General features: G+C 45.6%; 2 protein-coding genes across 4 annotated transcripts in view; one reads left to right on the forward strand and one right to left on the reverse strand.

The window, feature by feature from the left end:
- The first annotated feature begins 574 nt into the window (after nt 1-574).
- LOC119484335 (putative uncharacterized protein BRD3OS) lies at nt 575-3,251 on the forward strand. The gene is made up of 3 exons (XM_037763119.1): nt 575-966; nt 1,712-3,101; nt 3,178-3,251. The coding sequence occupies exon 2, from the start codon at nt 1,868-1,870 to the stop codon at nt 2,213-2,215; it is 348 nt and encodes a 115-aa protein (XP_037619047.1). The 5' UTR covers nt 575-966; nt 1,712-1,867; the 3' UTR covers nt 2,216-3,101; nt 3,178-3,251.
- A 1,388-nt stretch (nt 3,252-4,639) lies between these two features.
- Nucleotides 4,640-15,391, reverse strand: part of LOC119484336 (bromodomain-containing protein 3-like) — a 24,179-nt gene continuing 13,427 nt past the window's right edge. The window contains exons 9-13 of one of the 3 annotated variants that reach the window (XR_005205969.1): nt 15,141-15,347; nt 14,702-14,934; nt 13,450-13,748; nt 7,718-10,540; nt 4,640-7,627 (exon numbers count right to left, since the gene is read on the reverse strand). Coding sequence is in view for 2 of the 3 variants with exons in the window: in XM_037763120.1 (XP_037619048.1) it covers nt 10,422-10,540; nt 13,450-13,748; nt 14,702-14,934; nt 15,141-15,347 (858 nt within the window). In the remaining variant the exon portion in view is untranslated. Of the gene's footprint in view, nt 10,541-13,449; nt 13,749-14,701; nt 14,935-15,140; nt 15,348-15,391 lie in introns of all 3 variants that reach the window. The other 2 variants (XM_037763122.1, XM_037763120.1) reach the window with 2 other exon arrangements.

Consider the following 15,391-nt stretch of genomic DNA (forward strand, 5'->3'; position numbering starts at 1 on the left):
CTATTAAAAGGTAGGACTTAATATTATATATTATATTTCTATATATTTCTATTGGAATATGATTGACATGATTGTTTTTAGTGTCTTTGGCTTGTAGTGGAGTATTTTCACACTGTGGTATTAGTACTTGTACAGTAAAGGATCCGAATACTTCTTCCTCTTCTGGCTGATTTTTATTTTATTTTACTTAATTCGATTTTTTCTTCATTTTGTTCTACTTTATTTTATTTTTATTTCGTTTTATTCTACTTTATTTAATTTTTAATTATTTTTATTCTACTGTATGTTATTTTTACTTTGTTTTACTCTACTTTATTTAATCTGTTCTTCGTTTTATTCTACTTTATTTAATTTTTAATTATTTTTATTCTACTGTATGTTATTTTTACTTTGTTTTACTCTACTTTATTTGATCTGTTCTTCGTTTATTCTACTTTATTTAATTTGACTTATTTTTATTCTACTTCATTTTATTTTAATTCGTTTTAGTCTACTTTATTTTATTTTTGACTTATTGTTATTTAATTGACTTCATTAACTTCTTGTGTATTTTATTTCTTGATGTCAGAGGAACCTTTGTTACCGTGCTGTGTGTTCCTACCCGGACCTGATTAACAGACGCACCGTTGCCATGGCAGCTTCAGCTTCTCTTCTAACGATGCTAACGATGCTAACAGCAGCTAAACCGTCAGAGATAGAACACAACAGACGTCACAGTTTAGATTCTGACGTCATCACGTCTGTAAACGTCAGCTAGTGTTGATCTCAGGACGCTAACTGAGCTAACAGCGCTAACAGCGGTCTGAACGGCCGTTAGCTCCTCTCTCTGTCTCTCTGTCTCTGTCTCTCTGTCTGTCTCTGTCTCTGTGTCTGTCTCTGTCTCTGTGTGTGAACGGAGAGTCTCCGGTAGTTTAACGGCGGAACCGACAGCTGAATGAACAGAACCGACCAGAACTCCAGCAGCAGGTCAGTAACACTGAGATTAACCACCGTTACAGAGCACCTGAACGTCTCACCAGCTGCTCTCTGTCTGATTATATATATTATTATATTATAATATATAATATATTAATATATATTATCATAATATATATTATTATATTATAATATATAATATATTAATATATATTATGATAATATATATTATCATAATATATATTAATATATTATAATATATTATTATGATAATATATAATATATTAATATATATTATCATAATATATATTATTATATTATAATATATAATATATTAATATATATTATCATAATATATATTAATATATTATAATATATAATATATTAATATATATTATCATAATATATATTAATATATTATAATATATTATTATGATAATATATAATATATTAATATATATTATCATAATATATATTAATATATTATATATTAATATATATTATCATAATATATATTAATATATTATAATATATTATTATGATAATATATAATATATTAATATAATAATATTATTATATTATTATATTATTATATAATATAATAATATAATAATATATATAATCAGACAGAGAGCAGCTGGTTCATACAGATTATATCGAGATATCTGAGACCCTGATCCAGATTAGTCTGGACTACCAGTCCCCTGTAGACCTGATCCAGGTTAATCTGGACTACCAGTCCCCTGTAGACCTGATCCAGATTAATCTCACGGGTCCTCCTGGTTTTGTTCATCAGGTTCTGCTGAAGGATCAGACGAGCCGTTGGACTCTTCAGGTTCGTGACTGAGATGGACCTGGACCTGAGCCGGTCCAGACCGGGCCGGTCCAGTCTGCTTCTGGAGGGTTCTCCTGTCACCATGCCGGTCTACTGGTCTACGCTGACCCCCCCAACATGTCGGACTGTGATCCAGCTGCTGTAGAGGAGCAGACGGCTGCAGAGGAACCTCCTCTAGGTCCTGGTCCTCCAAGTCCTGGTCCTCCAGGTTCTCCTGGTCCCGGTCGGCCCCCCCTGGCAGAGAAGGCCCTGTCGGAGTCCTTGGCCCGTCTGCGGTACCGGGACACGTCCCTGCTGGTTTGGCAGCAGCAGCAGCTGGACCTGCAGGCGGCGCCCCCCTCCACCTACCTGACCCGCAGCCGGTCCGCCTGGTACAGCAGCTTCGGGAACCAGGCCGTGCTGGTCCGGGACAAGACGGGCCTGGAGGACGCCGAGGGACGGTCCAGGATCTGCAGCGTCATGTAGACCTCTCTGACCTCTGACCTCTGACCTCTCTGACCTCTGACCTCTGAGCTTTCAGCTTCCTGGGAAGTTCTTCATCTCACAGAGACCCGCCGGTCTGAACCAGAAACCAACACAACCCACCTGGAGAACCTGGTTCTCCTACAGACAGAACCTGGTTCTCCTACAGACTCTCTGTGTTCAGGACCAAGTTAGAATGAATCTGCCTCACATGGAACACCATTATACCGGCCCTGGTGAATACTGGCTTCTGATTGGCTGCAGGGACTTGCTGGACTCAGCTACAGAAACATCTGGATGTGTTCGTCATGCAATAACATTAGCTTTATGCTATCATAATATTAGCTTTATGCTAGCATAATGTTAGCTTTATGCTATCATAACATTAGCTTTATGCTAGCATAATGTTAGCTTTATGCTATCATAACATTAGCTTTATGCTATCATAACATTAGCTTTATGCTAGCATAATGTTAGCTTTATGCTATCATAACATTAGCTTTATGCTAGCATAATGTTAGCTTTATGCTATCATAACGTTAGCTTTATGCTAGCATAATGTTAGCTTTATGCTATCATAATGTTAGCTTTATGCTAGCATAATGTTAGCTTTATGCTATCATAATGTCAGCTTTAGCTACATTAGCTTTATGCTATCATAATGTTAGCTTTAGCTACATTAGCTTTATGCTATCATAACAGTAACCTTTGTATAGGAGGACTACAGAGACCAGAATGCACTGCAGTGACCTCTGTCAGTGGGTATTGTGGGAAATGTAGGAGCTACAGTATAACAACAGTGTTACAGTTTTAACGGCAACAATAAATGTTTTTATTCTCCTGGATGATGTCATTGTTTTACATTCAAGGCCAGGTCATGTGACTACACGTGAGTCATGTGACTACACGTGAGTCATGTGACTACAGGTGAGTCATGTGACTACAGGTGAGTCATGTGACTACAGGTGAATGATATTGCTATGATACTACTGTTTGAGTCACGTTTTAAAACATTCCAATAAAGAAACTGAAACCTGCAGAATATAGAATATTATATATCGTATAGTAAATATATTAATCATATATACTGAATTATATACTATATAATATAATATATATATACCTCATAAGGATAAAGAACCCTTCAGAGAACCTCCGTAGAACCCGCAATAGAACCTCCATAGAACCCTCTGTAGAACCTCCGTAGAACCATCATAGAACTTCCATTGATCCTCCATAGAAACCCCGTAAAACCCTCTTTAGAACCTCAATAGAACCCTCTGTAGAACCCCTTATTGAACCTCCATAGAACCCCCTAGAGAACCTACGTAGATCTTCAATGGAACCCTCATAGAACCCCTGTAGAACCTCCATAGAACCCTCATAGAACTTCCAGAGAACCTCTATAGAACCCTCTATAGAACCTCCATAGAACCCTCTATAGAACCCCCTATAGAACCTCCATAGAACCTCAATGGAACCCTCATAAAACCTCCATGGAACCCATGTAGAGCCTCCGTAGAACCCTCATTGAATCCCTTATAGAACATCCGTAGACCCCAATAGAACTTCCATAGAACCCCCATAGAACCCCCTAGAGAACCCTCATAGAACCTCCTTAGAACCCCTGTAGAACCTCCATAGAACCCTCATAGAACTTCCAGAGAACCTCTATAGAACCTTTGTAGAACCTCCATAGAACCCCCTATAGAACCTCCGTAGAACCTCAATGGAACCCTCATAAAACCTCCATGGAACCCCTGTAGAACCTCCGTAGACCCCCCTGTAGAACCTCCGTAGAACCCCCATAGAACCTTTTTAGAACCTCGGTAGAACCTCAATGGAACCCTCATAAAACCTCCATGGAACCCCTGTAGAACCTCCGTAGAACCCTCATTGAATCCCCGTAGAACCTTTTTAGAACCTCAATGGAACCCTCATAGAACCTCCTTAGAACCCCTGTAGAACCTCCATAGAACCCTCACAGAACTTCCAGAGAACCTCTGTAGAACCCTCCATAGAACCCTCTATAGAACATCCATAGAACCCCCTATAGAACCTCCGTAGAACCTCAATGGAACCCTCATAAAACCTCCATGGAACCCTTGTAGAACCTCCGTAGAACCCTCATTGAATCCCCGTAGAACCTCCGTAGACCCCCCTACAGAACCTCCATAGAACCCTCAGAACTTCCAGAGAACCTCTATAGAACCCTCTATAGAACCTCCATAGAACCCTCTATAGAACATCCATAGAACCTCCGTAGAACCTCAATGGAACCCTCATAAAACCTTAGAACCCCTGTAGAACCTCCGTAGAACCCTCATTGAATCCCCGTAGACCCCCCTATAGAACCTCCATAGAACCTCCCTTAGAACCTGGGTAGAACCGGGCCGGTGCCGTGGGGAATGAGAGTCGAGTCCTGGAGTCAGTTTATGAGTTTATTTATGAAAACAAAGGAACTCAGAAAATAAGGATCCATATCAGTAATTACATCAAAGAACGGACTCGTTGGTTCTGGTAGGTTCTGTTGGGTTCTCCGCGCTGCGTCTCTACTGGTCTACCCTGGGACAGAAACTCTACAGCTACTATACAGAAAGAAGAAGACACGGCCGGAGTGCATGCAGACACGAAATCACTTCCTCCTTTCTCTTATTCAAATACAAAAATCAACTAAAAACAACCAGGAGGGTTACCGTGGCAACGGGCTGTCTGACTGTCCGTCTCTCTCACCGGGAGGACGCGTCTGTCTGTCTGTCCTTATTTATTGATCAGTTATCGATTCGTCTGTAAAATGTCCAAAATAAAAACTCCCGTCTGTTTCTAGTTTCTCAGTTCATCCCATAATTAAAACTAGTGAACCGTCTCCATGACAACGGAGCGGCTCCGTCCAGATGAAGGCCATGAAATCTGGTTGAAAGCTCTGGAAAACAAGATCAGCCCAACAAACAGAGGAAATCAATAAAATCAGAATTAAATCCATCAGTCGATACCTGGAACCCAGAAACCACCGACCACCAATCACAAGCCTCGATTTCAGAGGCTCGACCAATCACAGAGGAGGAAGCCGGTCTCCCCGACAGGTGTCGACCCATCAGGTATCTGTATCCATGACAACAAGTCCTCATTCATCTGTACGGAGAGGTCAAAGGTCAAATACGAGGAGAGGTGTTTGACGGACGGACGAGCTGAAGTCTCATGATTCACTGTGATCGAATCGATCGATCGATGGATTGATCAGCAGCGCTGCAGTGAGATGCGGCGTTTAGAGACGACCGTCTGTCCGACTACGCCGTGTTCAAAATCAACTCAGTGATCATTCGTCTGCTCTTTGATTGGCTGGGAGCGACGCAGCTGGACACACACGGCCCGGTGCTGCGGAGCGCAGCGGTCGGCTCGCCATCGTCAGCGCTAGTTTCACCGTCTGTGATCGACTTTATTCCTCAACCTGCAAAAAAACTGATAATCTATTAAAATGGCTAAATGCCTAAAGGAGACATATACAGTTGTTATATATATATATATATATATATCTATACACTGATTCTACTGATCTTCACTAGCGAGCCTGTTGGTAACCGACAACGTGGTTATGGCGAGGCCGTCCAATCAGAGCGGAGCGCCGCTGCAGAGTGAATGCAGAGGAAAACGTTCAGAGGAGAATCAGCAGACATGAAAACATGTAGATTCAGAATTTGAACATTAACGTCATGAAACTTTTCAGTAGAGCCCGTCTGATGGCGGCGAGTAGAGACAGACCCCTGATGGCGGCGAGTAGAGACAGACCGCTGATAGCGGCGAGTAGAGACAGACCCCTGATGGCGGCGAGTAGAGACGGACCGCTGATGGCGGCAAGTAGAGACGGACTGCTGATAGCGGCGAGTAGAGACAGACCCCTGATGGCGGCGAGTAGAGACAGACCGCTGATGGCGGCGAGTAGAGACTGATAACGGCGCCAGCCGAAAGGAGCAAATTCATGATGATGTCATTCTTTACATTGCCCACCTATCAATTGTTTTTAAGATCAAGCGATGCGGCATCGCTCTGTCGGGGTTTATTTCACAACAATGACCTGCCAGCTGGACATTATCCCGCTTATTACCCACCCTTAGCTCCATAAACCATTTCTTTCTTTCCTACAGCTGTCCCAGCCTTAGCTCCATAAACTACAGCGGTCCCACCCTTAGCTCCGTAAACTACAGCGGTCCCAGCCTAAGCTCCATAAACTATTTCTTTCTTTCTTTCCTACAGCGGTCCCACCCTTAGCTCCATAAACTACAGCGGTCCCACCCGTAGCTCCATAAACTACAGCGGTCCCACCCTTAGCTCCATGAACTACAGCGGTCCCACCCTTAGCTCCATAAACTACAGCGGTCCCACCCGTAGCTCCATAAACTACAGCGGTCCCACCCGTAGCTCCAGAAACTACAGCGGTCCCACCCTTAGCTCCATGAACTACAGCGGTCCCAGCCTTAGCTCCATGAACTACAGCGGTCCCACCCGTAGCTCCATGAACTACAGCGGTCCCACCCTTAGCTCCATGAACTACAGCGGTCCCACCCTTAGCTCCATAAACTACAGCGGTCCCACCCGTAGCTCCATAAACTACAGCGGTCCCACCCTTAGCTCCATGAACTACAGCGGTCCCACCCTTAGCTCCATAAACTACAGCGGTCCCACCCGTAGCTCCATAAACTACAGCGGTCCCACCCGTAGCTCCATAAACTACAGCGGTCCCACCCTTAGCTCCATGAACTACAGCGGTCCCAGCCTTAGCTCCATGAACTACAGCGGTCCCACCCGTAGCTCCATGAACTACAGCGGTCCCACCCTTAGCTCCATGAACTACAGCGGTCCCACCCTTAGCTCCATAAACTACAGCGGTCCAAGCCTTAGCTCCATAAACTACAGCGGTCCCACCCGTAGCTCCATGAACTACAGCGGTCCCACCCTTAGCTCCATGAACTACAGCGGTCCCACCCTTAGCTCCATGAACTACAGCGGTCCCACCCTTAGCTCCGTAAACTACAGCAGTCCCAGCCTTAGCTCCATGAACTACAGCGGTCCCACCCGTAGCTCCGTAAACTACAGCGGTCCAAGCCTTAGCTCCATAAACTACAGCGGTCCCACCCGTAGCTCCGTAAACTACAGCGGTCCAAGCCTTAGCTCCATAAACTACAGCGGTCCCACCCTTAGCTCCGTGAACTACAGCGGTCCAAGCCTTAGCTCCATAAACTACAGCGGTCCCACCCTTAGCTCCGTAAACTACAACGGTCCCAGCCTTAGCTCCATAAACTACAGCGGTCCCACCCGTAGCTCCGTGAACTACAGCGGTCCCACCCTTAGCTCCATAAACTACAGCGGTTCCACCCTTAGCTCCATGAACTACAGCGGTCCCACCCTTAGCTCCATAAACTACAGCGGTTCCACCCTTAGCTCCATGAACTACAGCGGTCCCAGCCTTAGCTCCATGAACTACAGCGGTTCCACCCGTAGCTCCATAACACAGCGTGGTATTTTACCGCTGCAGCCGATCAGAGGAAACTTTAACTTGAAGTGAAACTTGTGATGAAACAAAGTAAAGTGGATTACAGTAAAGTTTATTTTGATAACACAGTTTCATGAATCGTCACCTACAGACTGAAAACGTTATTTTACTTCATGTTGAGAACACAAATACTCGGATATCTGCCTCCTCACAGGACAGCTGGTCTTTATTTTGGACATTTTAAAAAAGTAAATAATCATAAAAATAACTGATGAAAAAATAAACAGCTGTTTTTTTATCGTACAGAGTTCGTAAAAGACGATTTATTTATTTTATAGTTTTTAACTTATTTTTTTTGGGGGGGAAACTATTTTTTCAGCAGATGTTTTTTTTTTCTTCTTCGACTAATTTCGTTGAAATTCAGCTAAAATAACGAACTTTAAAAGAATCGAGACGTAAAACTCTCCCCAGCTCTGACAGGAAGTGTGTGTTCCAGTGGGAGTGGTTTTGTTTTGGCGGGGTGTGGGGGGGGGGGACAGGAAGAGGACAGCGGTATAAAGACATTTTATATAGAGAACCTTATAAGACACAAACAAGTTCAGCACACAACCTGAAAAATCAAAAGAACAGAAGAATAAAGGAAATGTAGTGTTAAAAAAGAAGAAGTTTGTCTCGTTCTGCTGACAGAGGCGGCGCTGTAGGGGGGGGGGGGGTCCGACCCGTCACCCCCCCTCTGTTGACCCGGGGACAGACGGCAGGTTGATGGACACGTCTGGTCTCAGAGGGGTTTTACTGGAACCTGAACCAGCTGATCAGTTTATTGATCATCCATCAGATTCTATATTGATTTCTTCCTTTAATTAAAGAACCTCCTAAAGAGACTGGAGACTCGTTGCAGAGAGAAGAGTCACCGGTTCTAGTTCGGACTCATCCCGGTGTGTTGAGACCATTAAAGACCTGAACGGTGGGTTTGGACTGCCGGTCCAACAGAACCAGACACCTGAAGGACTCAGCTCAGCTCCGACTGACACACCCAGACGGAGGTCCGGCTGATTAAGACCACGGCTGTTCGTTGCAGCAGCAGTTTGAACCAGATTTACATCCCGTTAGGCCCGCCGCGGTGGTCGGTGTTACCGGTGGTCGGTGTTACCCGGTGGTCGGGCACACACACCGATTACATTACGTACCCACCGTCGTTTTGCTTTTTTAACAGAAATAAAACCCATTTAGTTCATTTTGCCGTATCAGCACCGTGTTGTCAACAGATAGTCGGACGCTACAAACTGAACTGAACCGGATGGGAGAGGCCAGACACACACCGCCACCCGACGGTAAAGATCACAGTAAGATCTCTACATGTATTGAGCCTCATCTTTTCCTGTAAAATGTCCGGTGTAATCGGTAACACCGGTGTTGAACTACATATTGTTCCTCCTACCTGTAGTAGTATTTATCCGTTTAGATGTTTCGGTGTGAGTTGAGAGCGTCGGCGGTATCGGTTCTCTGCGATATAACGGAACTAGATGGCGTTAGGTTTGTGGTGCTCCCGGTAACCCGGTAGACCCGGTAACTCCAGACCACAGACCAGCAGTCTCATGTAGGAACTATTTTCTTTTGACCCAACTACACCCACCAACCGTCAACCGTACCACTCACGTCTTCACGCTCCTACTCGAGGAGGACGCCGTTCACATCTCAGACGAGTCGACGCACGCTTCCCTCTGCGCTCGCCCTCTGCGCTCGCCCTCTAACAGCTTCTCTCTGCAGCAGGTTTCTAGTCTCTAAAAGTTGATCTGTGGAGTTGATGTTTGAACATAATTGATCAGAAGTGGATCGTCTCCAGTCTGACAGTTAAACCGGTTGCCCTGGTTACAGGTCTGAACGCTAACGAAGGAACGTGATTGGCTCCCGTGTGTCCCATGATGCTCCAAACCTTTCCGTCCTGAAGACCAAACTTTGAGGAAAACTCTTTGCAGGAAGCTCAACTTCCAATCAATGTGAAACCCACTGAGATCATCTCCTCCTCCTCCTCCTCCTCCTCCTCCTCCTCCTCTCCCACGATGCTCTAGAGATGCTTCTGGAATGTTTTCAGAGGTCAGGGGTCACAGCCGGCCGTCCAACAAGAAGAAGAAGAAAAGGAAGAAGATGAAGAAGAAGAAAGCCTCCATGGCAACGATGCTCGAGTGTTCCTAGAAGATCAATACAACTCCCAGACAGACAGACAGACAGACAGGCAGACAGACAGGCTGCCTGTCTCTCTACCACATGTCTCCCTCCTCCTCCTCCTCCTCCTCTCGCTGGGAGGTGTTGCTTTCTTCTTCTTCTCTTCTATCCGTCAGCATTCCTCCAGGAACAAGAAAAAAAAAAAAACGACACTAGGAGCTAAAAAACAGGTCAGCCTATTTACATACAGTCTCCGAGTCTGGGCGTGTGTGTGTGTGTGTGTGTTTTATATAGGTGTGTGTGTGTGTGTGTGTGTGTGTGGTTTAGATATATAGATGTGTGTGTTGTAAGAAGTTCAGAGTATGTATCTGTCTTTTGATTGTGTTTGTTCAGAATGGAAGTTTAAATGGACGTGTGTGTGTCAGTGTGTATCTGTGTTAACTGTATAGAGTTGTGTGTGTGTGTAGAGTGGATAAACCTCTGTGTGTGTGTGTGCGCGTGTGTGTGGGGTATGTGATCAGTGTGTGTGTGTGTGTGTGTGTGTGTGTGTGTGTGTGTTCAGTCTGTGTCGGAGGAAGAGGAGGTTCCTGTTGAGGAGCTGTCATCAGAGGAGGAAGAGGAGCTGCCACTCAAACGACTAGCCCCGCCTCCCGACGCCCCGCCTCCAGCTGCCTTCTCTGGAGAGAGAGAGAGAGAGAGAGAGAGAGAGAGAGAGAGAGAGAGAGAGAGAGAGAGAGAGAGAGAGAGAGAGAGAGAGAGAGAGAGAGAGAGAGACAGGTTGATAAACAGATGCATCAGTCAGTGATATTCAGTTTACAGGAAATCATCTTCACTGCCAAATTTACCTTCTACCTACTACGAGTCCTGTGGCAAAAAAGTGTATCCCTGTAGTGTGCGAGGATATGCCCAAGTAGAGCCGAGGATATGCCCAAGTAGTGTGAGGATATGCCCAAGTAGTGTGAGGATATACCCGAGTAGTGCCGAGGATATGCCCAAGTAGAGCCGAGGATATGCCCAAGTAGTGCCGAGGATATGCCCAAGTAGTGTGAGGATATACCCGAGTAGTGTGAGGATATACCCGAGTAGTGCCGAGGATATGCCCAAGTAGTGTGAGGATATGCCCAAGTAGTGTGAGGATATACCCGAGTAGTGCCGAGGATATGCCCAAGTAGAGCCGAGGATATGCCCGAGTAGTGCCGAGGATATGCCCGAGTAGTGTGAGGATATACCCGAGTAGTGCCGAGGATATGCCCAAGTAGAGCCGAGGATATGCCCAAGTAGTGTGAGGATATACCCGAGTAGTGCCGAGGATATGCCCAAGTAGTGTGAGGATATGCCCAAGTAGTGTGAGGATATACCCGAGTAGTGCCGAGGATATGCCCAAGTAGAGCCGAGGATATGCCCAAGTAGTGCAGAGGATATGCCCGAGTAGTGTGAGGATATACCCGAGTAGTGCCGAGGATATGCCCAAGTAGAGCCGAGGATATGCCCAAGTAGTGTAAGGATATGCCCAAGTAGTGTGAGGATATACCCGAGTAGTGCCGAGGATATGCCCAAGTAGTGCCGAGGATATGCCCAAGTAGTGTGAGGATATGCCCGAGTAGTGCCGAGGATATGCCCAAGTAGAGCCGAGGATATGCCCAAGTAGTGCCGAGGATATGCCCGAGTAGTGCCGAGGATATGCCCGAGTAGTGTGAGGATATGCCCGAGTAGTGTGAGGATATGCCCGAGTAGTGTGAGGATATGCCAGAGTAGTGCCGAGGATATACCCGAGTAGTGCCGAGGATATGCCCGAGTAGTGTGAGGATATGCCCGAGTAGTGCCGAGGATATGCCCAAGTAGTGCCGAGGATATGCCCAAGTAGAGCCGAGGATATGTCCAAGTAGTGCCGAGGATATGCCCAAGTAGAGCCGAGGATATGCCCAAGTAGAGCCGAGGATATGCCCAAGTAGTGTGAGGATATGCCCGAGTAGTGTGAGGATATACCAGAGTAGTGCCGAGGATATGCCAGAGTAGTGTGAGGATATACCCGAGTAGTGCCGAGGATATGCCGAGTAGTGTGAGGATATGCCAGAGTAGTGCCGAGGATATGCCCAAGTAGAGCCGAGGATATGCCCGAGTAGTGTGAGGATATGCCCGAGTAGTGCCGAGGATATGCCCGAGTAGTGTGAGGATATACCCGAGTAGTGCCGAGGATATGCCCGAGTAGTGCCGAGGATATGCCCGAGTAGTGTGAGGATATGCCCGAGTAGTGCGAGGATATGCCCGAGTAGTGTGAGGATATGCCCGAGTAGAGCCGAGGATATGCCCGAGTAGTGTGAGGATATACCAGAGTAGTGCCGAGGATATGCCCGAGTAGAGCCGAGGATATGCCCGAGTAGTGTGAGGATATGCCCGAGTAGTGCGAGGATATGCCCGAGTAGTGTGAGGATATACCCGAGTAGTGCGAGGATATGCCCGAGTAGTGTGAGGATATGCCAGAGTAGTGCCGAGGATATGCCCGAGTAGTGTGAGGATATGCCCGAGTAGTGCGAGGATATGCCCGAGTAGTGCGAGGATATGCCCGAGTAGTGTGAGGATATGCCCGAGTAGAGCCGAGGATATGCCCGAGTAGTGTGAGGATATACCCGAGTAGAGCCGAGGATATGCCCGAGTAGTGTGAGGATATACCCGAGTAGTGTGAGGATATGCCCGAGTAGTGGGTAGAGGATATACCCGAGTAGTGGGTAGAGGATATACCCGAGTAGTGGGTAGAGGATATACCCGAGTAGTGGGTAGAGGATATACCCAAGTAGTGGGTAGAGGATATACCCGAGTAGTGGGTAGAGGATATGCCCGAGTAGTGGGTAGAGGATATACCCGAGTAGTGGGTAGAGGATATGCCCGAGTAGTGGGTAGAGGATATACCCAAGTAGTGGGTAGAGGATATACCCGAGTAGTGGGTAGAGGATATGCCCGAGTAGTGGGTAGAGGATATACCCGAGTAGTGGGTAGAGGATATGCCCGAGTAGTGGGTAGAGGATATACCCGAGTAGTGGGTAGAGGATATACCCGAGTAGTGGGTAGAGGATATACCCGAGTAGTGGGTAGAGGATATACCCGAGTAGTGGGTAGAGGATATACCCGAGTAGTGGGTAGAGGATATACCCGAGTAGTGGGTAGAGGATATACCCGAGTAGTGGGTAGAGGATATACCTGAGTAGTGGGTAGAGGATATACCCGAGTAGTGGGTAGAGGATATACCCGAGTAGTGGGTAGAGGATATACCCGAGTAGTGGGTAGAGGATATACCCGAGTAGTGGGTAGAGGATATACCCGAGTAGTGGGTAGAGGATATACCCGAGTAGTGGGTAGAGGATATACCCGAGTAGTTCACAAATCTGAGTGCAAAGGAGGCCAGATTTGAGCGTGACAGAGGACCATGCCTAAGTACAACAAAGTCATGTCGAAGTGCACCTCGGGCTTTGTGGGAGTGTCACAGCGGTCATGTCCGAGCAACACAGGTCATGCTAGAGTGACTGTGACCATACCAACCAGAGCGCCACCAAGTGAGATATGTAGTAGTATATTAGTACTCAGTACTTACGCAGTAGCTTCCTCTGCTTCTTCTGAAGGCAGGATTTGACGTAGCGCTCCAGCTCTCGAAGTGTGGAGGGTTTGAGGGTTTCGAAGTCGATCTCGATCTCGTCGGGGTTGGAGTCCCTCAGCGACGGCTCTCTGGACTGGATGATGTGGACGACGCGGCCCAGCTTCTCCCCCGGCAGCCGGTTTATATCCAGACTCAGCTGGCGCTTCTCGTCATACGACATCGGCAGAGACGACTCCTCGCCATCATCTCCGTTAGCCGAGCCACCGCCCGACGCCTTACTGCCTTTCTTAGGTTGCCTGGAAACACAGAGAGTCACTCTGAGAGGTCAAACATTATATTTATATTCAGTCCCAACAGAGAATATGAAAACATAGTTTTCACATGTTAATTCTTTAGATTCCTTTGATTCCAAGTAAGGGTGCTCCGACCGATCGGCAACCGATCCTTATCGGCCGATATTTGTTCTAAATATTTTGATCTCTATAAAAAGGCCGATCAGAAAAGCCAATTGTCCGACATTTTTTAGACCTTTTGTTTCGGACATTTTTCAGATCTTTTTATTCAGACTTTTTTGTCCGACATTTTTTAGATCTTTTTTTTTTCCGGACACTTTTCAGATCTTTTTTGCATATCATTTTTTCCAGACATTTTTCAGATCTTATTTTATCTGACATTTTTCAGATCTTTTTTTTCAGATCTTTTTTTATCTGACATTTTTCAGATCTTTTTTTATCTGACATTTTTCAGATCTATTGTTTCGGACACTTTTTCATTTCTTTTTTTCAGACTTTTTTTGGGGCATTTTTCAGATCTTTTTTTTTAGATCTTTTTTTCGGACATTTTTCAGATCTTTTTTCCCCCGACTTTTTTATCCGACATTTTTCAGAACTTTTGTTCCGGACACTTTTTAGATCTTTTTTTTCTCAGACTTTTTTTATCTGACATTTTTCAGATCTTTTTTTTCGGACATTTTTTCAGATCTTTTTTTTTCAGACTTTTTTATCTGACATTTTTCAGATCTTTTTTATCCGACTATTTTCAGATCTATTGTTTCGGACATTTTTCATTTCTTTTTTTTAAGGACATTTTTCAGATCTTTTTTTAACGGACATTTTTCAGATCTTTTTTTAAGACTTTTTTTTCGGACATTTTTTCAGATCTCTTTTTTCCGTGATCAATGACCGGTGATCGGCCCTGACAGGAGCAGCCTTAATGCCCAGAAAAGGGGAACTAGTTGGCGGCGTCATACCTGGTGGCGGTCACCGTGCTGTTGGCTTTTCTGGCTGGCGCTTTCTTCTGATTGGCTGGTTTGGGCTGCTGAGCAGCAGCCTTGGGCTTCTTCTCTTCCTCCATCTTGCCCTTGTTCCCTTTGTCTTTGTCCTTTTCTTTCTTCTTCTCCTTGTCTTTCTTCTCTTTCTTCTTCTTTGGCTTGCTGACTGGAGCCTGGGACAGGACGGCCAGCTGCTCGTGCACCGCCTTCAACTGGTGGAATACACTAATTATCAATACCTCTAACCTTCCATCAATATTTAGAAACGCCTTCAGCTGGTGACTTATTCTACAAATGGATCTAAAATCATATATTAATATGTAGGATCAGTCATTTCATATCAAAAATAACAATTCAAATCAACGTTCATTAAATCTACAATGATATTAAAAAAGAAGAAAACCAGGATGTTCTTGACCTGTGATTGGTCGGCAGCACCAACCTGCTCCTGTAGCTCAGCCAATCGCGTGGCTCGCTCCTCCTCTGAGTCGGACGATTCGTCGGAGGAGGAGTTGTTGCTGCTGTCAGAGGAGGCGGTGCTTTTACTGACCAATGGTGTTGTAGACGGGACCGATGCCTCCAGGCCCTCATCGGGGATCTTAGCGAAACGCATCTCAAACACGTCCTGCGGACAGAGATCAATGTTAACCACCGAGGTTCTGAGAGGTT

This window comes from Sebastes umbrosus, unplaced genomic scaffold (assembly GCF_015220745.1).
Source record: "Sebastes umbrosus isolate fSebUmb1 unplaced genomic scaffold, fSebUmb1.pri scaffold_159_arrow_ctg1, whole genome shotgun sequence".
NCBI classification, from domain to species: domain Eukaryota; kingdom Metazoa; phylum Chordata; class Actinopteri; order Perciformes; family Sebastidae; genus Sebastes; species Sebastes umbrosus.